This window comes from Beta vulgaris, chromosome 9 (assembly GCF_026745355.1).
Source record: "Beta vulgaris subsp. vulgaris cultivar EL10 chromosome 9, EL10.2, whole genome shotgun sequence".
Lineage (NCBI taxonomy): Eukaryota > Viridiplantae > Streptophyta > Magnoliopsida > Caryophyllales > Amaranthaceae > Beta > Beta vulgaris.
The window spans coordinates 28146677-28157362 of record NC_079210.1 but is presented as its reverse complement, the minus strand read 5'-3'; the positions used below and the strand labels follow the sequence as shown (position 1 = coordinate 28157362).

General features: G+C 36.1%; 2 protein-coding genes across 2 annotated transcripts; both read left to right on the top strand.

The window, feature by feature from the left end:
* Nucleotides 1-227: 227 nt before the first annotated feature.
* LOC130590191 (uncharacterized) lies at nucleotides 228-989 on the top strand. Its single transcript, XM_057392223.1, has one exon. It carries the CDS (start codon nucleotides 228-230, stop codon nucleotides 987-989), a length of 762 nt encoding a protein of 253 aa, XP_057248206.1.
* A 1943-nt stretch (nucleotides 990-2932) lies between these two features.
* LOC125493563 (uncharacterized) lies at nucleotides 2933-3379 on the top strand. Its single transcript, XM_048637026.1, has one exon. The coding sequence runs from the start codon at nucleotides 2933-2935 to the stop codon at nucleotides 3377-3379; it is 447 nt and encodes a 148-aa protein (XP_048492983.1).
* The last annotated feature ends 7307 nt before the right edge of the window (nucleotides 3380-10686 follow it).

Sequence of the window (10686 nt, the reverse complement as noted above, 5' to 3'; positions counted from 1 at the left end):
TTGGGAATATTGTGTGTGAAGCAGGGGAAGGTGAACTAGGGAGAGGGAACTCTCCCACTGAGAATGGATAGTATATTGTGTTGGAATGTCAGGGGTATCTCTAGTGTAAATAAGCAACAGGATGTCAAAAATCTGCTTAAGGCTAGAGCCCTGGGATTAGTTAGTCTCATTGAGACTAAAGTTAAAGTAAATAAAATGGGTGACTATGTATCAGAAACTTTTAGTGGATGGTGTTTGTTCGAATTCAGCCTACCACCAATGGTAGAATCATATTAGCATGGAATGCTTCATCTTTCCATGTTAATATATTAGCTATGTCAGCTCAAGTTATTCACTGTATGGTAGAAGTGGTGAGTAACAAAACAAAATTTTTCTGTACAGTTGTTTATGCTTTCAATCAGGCTGAGAAAAGAGGAGGTCTATGGAAGGATTTGGTGGATTTTGAGTCAAAGGTGAAGCTCCCATGGTGTTTAGGTGATTTTAACTGTATGATGAATAGAGAGGAAAGGATGGGAGGGAATTCGAGAGAAGCTGATCTTTTGCCCCTGAGGGAATGTGTGGATAAATGTGGCTTGAGTGATCTCAAATCAACTGGGGCTTTCTACACCTGGAACAATAAACAAGAAGGTGAAGCCAGAGTGTTTAGTAAGCTAGATAGGGCATTATGTAATGAGAAATGGCTGGAGGTTTTTCCCACTTCTGAAGCTTGGTTCATGCCTGAAGGTTTGTTTGACCATAGCCCAATCATGGTCAGAGTTCATAAGGAGATAATGCAGGGGAATAAACCTTTTATGTATTACAAGATGTGGAGCAATGCCCCTGATTTTCAGAGAAGAGTTAGGGAGGCTTGGTCTTTACAAGTTACTGGTACTACCATGTTTAGTGTAGCACAAAAGTTGAAGAATGTGAAGAAGGAAATGAAGAAGCTGAACAAGGAAGGGTTTGATAGCATTCAAATAGCAGATGCACAGCCTATGAGAAGCTGTTAGTGTCAGGAGAACAATGACATGCTTAACAGAGAAATGGAATACAGTGCTGCTACTGAGTATAGGAAAGTTCATGAGAACTATATTTCTTACTTGAGACAGAAAGCAAAAGTGGAGTGGATGGCTAATGGTGATGAAAACAATGCTCTCTTTCATAGAGCCATCAAGCAAAGAAGGCTTCAGAATACAATTATATGGCATCCTTGATAATGCTGGGGTTTGGCAAGAGAATGAGAAAGTGAATGATGCTTTCATTGAATATTACCAGAAGCTACTGGGTACTGCTAGAGATCAGGGAGTAGAAATTAGTCAGGAAATTATGAATAGGGGCAAGTATCTCACAGAAGAGCACCAGAATATATTACTGGAGCTTGTCACTGAGGATGAGATCAAGAGATGTTTATTCTCTATTCCTGGAGGTAAATCTCCTGGTCCTGATGGGTTTGGTACCCACTTTTTCAGAGATGCTTGGAATATAGTGGGAAATGATGTGATTCAAGCAGTTAAAGACTTCTTTATGAATGGTAAGCTTCTTAAAGAGGTTAATAACACACTCATCACTTTAATTCCAAAAGTGAGGTGTCCAGGGCATGTTATGAATACAGACCATAGCATGCTGTAATGTGATATATAAAACCATTACAAAGGTTATTGAATAGGTTAGCAGGATATTACCTGAAATCATTGCTGAAAATCAAGGGGCTTTCATAAAAGGAAGGTTCATAGCTCACAATGTGCTTAATTTGCCAGGATATGTGAGGGGCTTATGGGAAGAAAAGGCAAGCCCAAGTTGTATATCAAGATGGATTTGAAAAAAGCTATGATTCAGTAGATTGGAATTCATTGAAGATATGTTAAGAGCTCTAAATTTCCTGAAAGTTTATACAGATGATAATGGAATGTGTAAAATCTCCCAAGTATTCACTGGTAATCAATGGTAGCTGTTATGGTTATTTTGCTGGGAAAAAGGGGCTCAGACAAGGTGACCCTATGTCACCTTTATTGTTTGTCATTGGAATGGACTATTTGTCTAGAACAATGAAGATGATTGGAGAGAAGTCAGAGTTTAAATTCCATCCTAGATGTTCAGGGGTAAAGCTCAACCACTTATGTTTTGCTGATGATGTCATACTATGCAGCAAGGGTGATTTCAAGTTAGTGTATCTGATGCTACAAGGATTCAATCACTTCTCAAATGTTTCAGGCTTGGAGGTCAATGAGAGCAAGACTGAGGTATTTACAGCTGGAATGAAGGAAGAAGAAGTTCAGAGAATTCTGAATGTTTCAGGTTTCTCTAGAGGCAAGCTGCCTTTTAAATATCTTGGGGTCCCAATCAGCCATAGAAGATTGGGAGTGAAGGACTGTTTAATGATGGTGGAGAAGATAACGGCAAGAGTGAGAAGCTGGAGCAGCAGGAACATCTCATACCAGGGCAGATTGGTGCTGGTAAATGCAGTCCTTCTCAGTATTCAAGTGTACTGGTCTCAGATATTTGTATTGCCCAAGAAGGTTATACAGGAAATACAGATGTTATGTAGAGCATACCTGTGGTCTGGGAACTATTTCAGTAGCAGAGGGGGATATGTTGCTTGGGAGAAGGTGTGTACTCCTAAAAATGCAGGTGGTTTAGGTGTGAGGAACTTAGAATGCTGGAACAAGGCAACTATGGGTAGATATGCTTGGGCACTGGAAAATAAAAAAGACAATCTTTGGATTAAATGGGTGAGTGAATTATATGTGAAGAATGATAATTGGTGGGATTACAAGCCTGCTCATGGATGTAGCTGGTACTGGAAGAAGATATGTGAAGTTAAAGAAGAGATGAATATTCTGTCAAGTCAATATATAATATATTGACAGGCAATTTCACCAAGATACACTGGGATAAATATGTATGGGAGAGAATGATAAGACCAAAGCATAGGTTCTTCTTGTGGTTGATGAAAATGGACAGAATACAGACAACAAAAAGACTATATGCTATGGGCATTGCAACAACAGATCAGTGTCTGATTTGTGGACTACAGGAGGAAAATCAAGAGCACTTGTTTTTTGAATGCAGCTACAACAAGGCTGTTCTCAGGAGAATTATCACATGGATGGGAATTCAACATAGTAATCTAAATGCGCAGTCGTTTATGCACTGGATTAGCAGGTGCAAGGAAGCCAAGTTTAAGAAGCAGGTATATGCTGCTGTTCTAGGAGCACTGGTCTATAACATATGGAGAGTTAGAAATGAAGTGTATTGGTCTCAAAAAGTGTCTTCTGTGAATAACACAGTAAATAGAGTACAAAAAGATGCTATAGAAAGATGTTATAGTGTTCTCCCTACAAAAGTGTCTCTAGCTAATAGAACATGGCTTAGGGATCTTACTAGTTATGTTTGTGTGTAATGTTGTGTGAGGGCCTTGGGGTAGGGGGTCCAACCTAGTTGGTTTGCCTCCCTTGGTTGCTCTGTAGGTTGTTGTGTTTGAGAATGCTTGCAATATACTTCTTGATTTAGAAAAAAAAAAAAAAAAAAAAAAAGGTTATCCACGTCTAAAGAGTAACTGTTTGTCATTAATATATCACTCCTATATAAGTTTATAAGTGTATATCTAAGACAAATAGTACCCGCACACAAACTCATCATACAATATCATTTTTCGGGACATAACAACACGTTCCATTTCCGTTCCTACCTATAATTGATTGAAATTAACTACAATATTTTTTTCAAATTTCTCATTCAGATAGGTAATAGTGTGTTTTTTATCTTGAAGGCGAAGCACAAGTTAAGATTTGGTGAGCCCAATAGAGATTTTTACAATGCAGCATAGTTGATTTGATTTTTTATTATCACTATTATTGTAAATGAAAACTTGAGAAGTAATATATCTTTGTAAAATGGGAATATATTAGTATATTACTCATTTACTTGATAGGTCAATAATGTAGGAGTCGAACTTGTGTGTCAACTTAAGAAACATAATTACTTCTATTTACAATAAAATATCGATATGAGCTCGTAGATTGGTTGGTTAGTGTTTTTATATCTCAAAGGAGAGGTTGCGGGTTCGAGCCTTAACGCACATTTTTATTGTTTAATTTGTGTCAATTGCTTGGGAGGGGGCAAAATACGTGGCGGCATGGAAATTTGTGTTATAGCATATTCTTTTTCAGTTTTACTAGTGCGTTGTTCTGTATTTTTTTTAACTCTATCATTTAAGATCAACGTTTATTAATTGTGATAGGAAACTATCACACGGGATATTTTTAGATATATTAAAATTTGTATTTTTAAGCTATTGATATATATTTCCTCAGTTTCTCAATAAGTACAATATAGAGAAAATAGGAAAATACCAAGAAATGTAGGGAGAAAAGGTTGGGACCACAATAAAGTAAGGGAATTAAAGTGATGAAAAAAAAAATGATGGTCCCCTCTTGCCTTTTGGTGGCATATTTGTAATAATATTGAACTTTGTTTACTATGTTAAACTTGGTTGCACTTATTTTGACTATTTCAAATAAGAAAAGAGTTTCAGTTATTGAGAAACGAAGGTAATATTAACTAGCTATTTTTAAAGCTAAGCAACAAAGATAGTATAAAATAGAGATTGAAGATTGAAATATGGAGGGAGAAATATAAAAACATCTCACCACATTTTATGATTTAACTAGTTTTTAGATCTGGGCTATTTTTCGGATACTTGTATTTTTCATTTATTACTATTTTACTTCAAAAATGATTACACCGAATATCACATGATTTAGTGGTTAAAACTTTGATATATTAGCTTGAAATCATGAGATTAAATATGATACAATGCATTTATTAATTTTTTTTTAATAGTAAGTCGATTATGAAGGGATGAATGTCACTTTACAAAATGTTTTACATGGCATAAAAAGTATTTTGTGGACATAAGAATCAATAAATCATATTAGTTCAGATGGTAAATTTATAATAATTTCTTACTAATAGCTCAAGGATTCGATTCGAGACATAATTAAAACATTACATAGTTGTGACCAAAAAAGGGGAGACAGAGTTATGAAGGAAGAGCGAAAAGACCCATTGAAAATGATTTAACTCGTTGTTAATTAAGGTTTACAAACGAAATTAGGAACTAACGACTAAAAAAGCTAATGGTCATTAGTTTTTAGGACAAATGCTGAATTTTCAAGAAATTCAGTGCCAAATGACGAATCTATTAGATTGGATGGTATTTGATAAAAAAAATTACTTGAAATTATTTGATAAAAACTCCATTTATACTATTAAAGAAATCTAACTAGGTGGTCCAGGTGTTGATAGAGGGTGGTCTTCTTTGACAATATCGAAATATCTGATGCCCAATGATTAATGACAATGCTCCTTGGCATATTTGTGTGGTGCTCAGTTATCCCCTGATCGATGGTAGGAGGAGACATTTGGGGTGGGGTGGGGTGGGGTCGGGTCGGGTCGGGTGGGGGAGAGATATGGTGTTGAGGTTTCTAAAGCATAATATAAGAATTTTGTGAAGAATATTATGAAGAATTTTTAAGAAATTAGGGTGATATATTCATAAAAAATTAGGGTGACATGCACATAATTGTTATAATCTTTATTTCTATATTTTGTAAATCTATTTTCCTAGTCAGCGATAGTGATTAGTCAGATAGTATAAATAGAGGCATATTAACTCTTGTAATAATTGAGTTAGTTGAGCTGAATAACAAATTTCTCTCTCTTTCTTCCTTAATAAACTTTTTTGTTATTCTATCTTTGCATGAGAATATGAATCCTTGATTATGGTTTCTACATGGTATCAGAGTGAGAATCTCCTTACGAGATTGAATTTTTTTTAGATTTTATTAGTGATTGAAATCCATTCTGAAATTATACGATTTGTTGCGACAAATTTGAAATTACGAGTTTTCTTGATTTCTGACATATTTTGTTGATCTAATTGTTTTGCGATTTTGTTATCTTGCAATTCAACCAAAATCTTACAGAATTATGGATCAAAATTATGAGGTTTCAGCTAATGAAGAAAATGGAGGTAACACTAATGGCGGAGGTAGTGTCAATGGAGGAAATGGAGGTAATATTGATCCCCTATTCATAGCTATGTCTGATAGTCCTCTGCATCTTTAGTCACCTCTATTTTCACTGGAAATAATTTTGCAAGATGGAGTAGAAATGTGCGTCGTGCTTTAATTGCGAAAAATAAGGAAGGATTCATTAATGGAACCTTACCTATGCCTAATGAGATGAGTAAGGATTTTCATGAGTGGAAAAGAGCTAATTATATGGTGATGAATTGGATTTTGAGTTCTATTAATTCTAAATTAGCTGATGCATTTGGTTATATGGAGAGTTTTATTGAATTGTGGAGTGAGTTACAAGAAAGATTTGATCAATCTAATGGACCTTTGATATATCAAATGAAGAAAGAAATTGATGGTTTAAAACAAGAAAACATTACTATTGTTGCATATTATGGCAAAATCAAGAGATTATGGGATGAATTGCAAAGTTTGAAGATGATGTTGGTTTGTAGTTGTTTAGTTTTGAGTAATTGTACTTCGAATTTCTTGAAGAAATTACAAGATCTTGAAGCAGAAGATAGATTGATGCAATTTCTTTTTGGTCTGAATAGTAGTTTTAACACTACAATTACTAATGTTCTGTCTATGGAATCCACTTCTCTCTATTAATCCTGTGTTCTCAATTGCTCAAGTACAAATTGAGAAAGAAAAGGAGGTTAGTGCTACCAATGTAGAGATTGGTGCTGAAAGTAGTGCAATGGCTGCACAAAGATTTCAGAGAATACAAACACAACAGAAACCATACTTTTCTAATCTACATAAAAGAGATTGGAAAAAGGAGAAAATGGAGAAATTTTGTAACCATTGCAAAAATAAAGGAGATTCAGTGGACCAATGCTTCAACTTGATTGGTTATCCTGAGTGGTATAACACAATTAAGGTTGGGAAGAAACGTGGAATGGCACACATTGATCAGCAGTTACAACAGAATTGTTGCAAATGCTCATACTGAATATGAGGAGACACCTCTTAATTTCAATCTTGGAGTTGGATCTTCTCCATGTGCTGCTAATGCGGCTGAAAATATTAATTCTAATATGGTTTCTGCTATTTGTCCACAAGTGATGTATAATTTGAAGGGCAAGCAACATTCTGATGATAACAATGGAGTTGGGCTTACTAGCTTTGCTAGTTTTGCAGGTATTGACTTGCAATCATTTCTATGATTAAATAACATGATAATGATAATTGGATCATAGATTTTGGTGCTTGTGATCACATGATATTTGATGAATCACTATTAACTGATAAAAGAATGTTGCATACACCCATCAAAGTAAGATTACCTGATGGAAGTCATAAATTGGTGAAAATAACTGGAAAAGTTAATTTGAGTGGAGACTTGGTACTGCATGATGTAATCTTGGTTGCAATACAATCTGATGTCTATAGGACAATTGGTGAGAACATCTGATATTGCAGTAATATCTACTAGTGATGGTTGTCTATTTCAGGCCCATTCTAGTAAGGATATCATTGTTGTTAGGAAGAAATATAATCGTTTGTATTGTTTCAATGTAAATTGTCTGAAGCATATCAAGAAGCTTGAGGTATATAGTAATAAGGAAAAATTGACAAAAATAAGCCAACCTTTGGCCCGTATTCCACATTTAAGCCAACCTTTTGAAAATCCAGATATAAGCCAACCTTTGTATCAGTTTTGCCAAAATTAGGTTAAGTGCTAGGTTAACCTGTTGGTAACCTGTTGTTTCAGGTTAATAATGCTATTATCACTAATTATTAATTTATTATTGTTATTAAATATTAATTGTAATTGTTATTAATCATTATTATTATTATTATTATTATCACCACCAAACATCAGCCACCCACCACTATCACCACCGCCAAACACCAGCCACCCACTGCCCACCCCAACAACTCCCACCCCTCACCTGAAAACACCCACTTCCCACCCCGACAACCCCCCACCCCTCACCTAAAAACACATGATACCCACCCCGAGGCGAAAAACACCCAATGCCCACCCCACCAATCAAACCCCCACTCGAACTAAACCCACAACCACCACAACCAGACCCCACCAATCGAACCCGACCCCCCACCACAACCAGACCCCTCCAATCGAACTCCCATTCGAACCGACCCCCCACCAAAACCAAACCCACGACCACCATAACGATCTTCCACCACCCGAATCCCCACTACAAAGCCAAATCGGACCCCAACATTAACCCACAACTGAATCACCATCATTAACCCACAACCGAACCTCCACCACCACCAAAATCAAACTCCCACCACCCCTACTCAACCATGCAAGCCGAACCTAACCCCATAACCAAACCACCCCACCAAACCCAACAATCCCAGCACCCAAAACCCACCCACCACCGAATTAACCCCACCCAGCCACAACCTAAAACCCCCACAACCCAGCCATGACTAGCCCAAACCCCAAAACTGAACCACCCCCACCAAACTGAGACCCCCAGAACCGAACCCCAACAAGCCCAAGACCCCCCCAACAGAACCCAACACCCCGACAATCTAGCCCCACCAAACCAAACCCAAGACCAAAACCCGCAACCCCGCCATAAAAGGGGAAAATTAAAAAATAAAAATGAAACAAAGAGGAGATAGGAGATCCTGAGGCTGCGGTGGCGGCGGTACAACGGTGGTGGTGAGTGATGAGGGAGAAGAGAGATGAGGGAGATAATAGATGGGGGAGGATTGAATGGAAAATATGAGGTAAAAAATAACAAAAGAAATTCAGAAAAAAATTAATATATTTTAACCTGTAAAACAGGTTGGAGGTAATCTGACCTAAAATTGGCAAAACTGATACAAAGGTTGGCTTATATCTGGATTTTCAAAAGGTTGGCTTAAATGTGGAATACGGGCCAAAGGTTGGCTTATTTTTGTCAATTTTTCCTAGTAATAAAACATCTTGTAATGCTGCTGTAACTAAGTTAGTGGTTGATACTCAAGTATTACCTGCTAGAACTGCTACTAGCAATAAGAATAAATGTGTTGCTGAACGTACTTTAGAATTGATTCATGCTTGTTTAAGACATGTTTGATTATCTAAAATGCAACATATAACAATTTATAATTGCAAAGAATTGAAAGAATACAATTGTTATGTTTGCATACATGGTAAACAAGAGAAATTACCATTTTCTATCAGCATAAGCAGAGCTACTTCTTGTTTTGCATTAGTGCATATTGACTTATGAGGTCCATATAAAGTAGTTGCTCTTAATGGTGCATCTTATTGTCTTACTATATTGGATTATTATAGTAGGGTTGTTTGGACATTCTTGATACATAACAAGCTTCAAGTATCTAAAGTTGTTGCAAATTTTCTAATCCTGGTAGAAACTCAGTTTCATGTTAAGCTAAAAAGTGTCAGATCTGATAATGGGACTGAACTAATAAAGAAAGAATGCTTAAGGATGTTTGCTAAAAGGGGTATTTTCCATCAGAGGAGTGTTCCTTATGTGCCTCAACATAATGGTCGAGTTGAGAGGAAACACAAGCATCTATTGGCCTTTGCTAGAGCTTTAAGATTTCAAGCTAGACTTTCTAAGAAATTTTGGGGAGACTATTTGTTAACTGGTACACACATTAATAACAAACTTCCTATCAAGCTGTTGAATTGGAAAGCTCCTCATGAAATTTTATCTCAAAAACCTCCTTCCTATAGTAATCTGAGAGTGTTTGGATGTTTATGTTTTGCTTATAACATGAACACACAATGAGACAAATTTGATACAAGATCAAGAAAATGTATTTTCTTGGGGTATCCATATGGTCAAAAGTCCTATAAGTTGTATGATTTAAACACTCATACTACTTTTGTGTCCAAAGATGCCATATTCTTCGAAACCATATTTCCATATCCTACCACTTCCATGTCTTCTAACTGTTCTATTAATATTTGTCTTGTTAACTTTGGAACAAATTCTGAAGAATGATTTGTTCCTATTACACAATATTCTTCTAATCATAGCTCCACACATAATTCTTCGAATTCTGAATTAGGTTCTTCCTTGAATCAACTTAACAGTCCTTCCCTTTCTCATGATTCTCATAATATTTCTTCTCCTATATTTGTTACTCCCATTAACTCTTTAGCCTCTCCTATTTCTCACCATACAGCAATCCTTCTTAGAACTTCTCACAGACAAATTAAACCTTCCACTAAACTTAGAGATTTTTTCCACTTATATTCCGCACAAAAATCACACCCTACATTATTCTTTTAGTGAATCTGCTTCTTTTGCAGTTGATTCACATCATGTTGTTTAACCTAAATTTTACAATCAAGCTAAACATAATCTTGATTGGATTATGACAATGGATAAAGAATTAGCGACTTTGGAGGCAAATGATACTTGGGAGTTAACTTTACTTCCTGCAGGTAAAGAAGCCATTGGTTCAAGATGGTTATACAAAACAAAATTTAAGCTTAATGGTAGCATTGAGAGACATAAAGCTCGTTTAGTAGCTACTGGTTACCAACAAATTGAGGGGCAAGATTTACACAAACCTTTGCACCAGTTGCCAAATTAGCAACTATAAGAGTTTTAATTATTGTTGCTATTGTTCATGGTTGGCAATTGTGTCAACTTGATGTGAACAATGCCTTTTTATATGG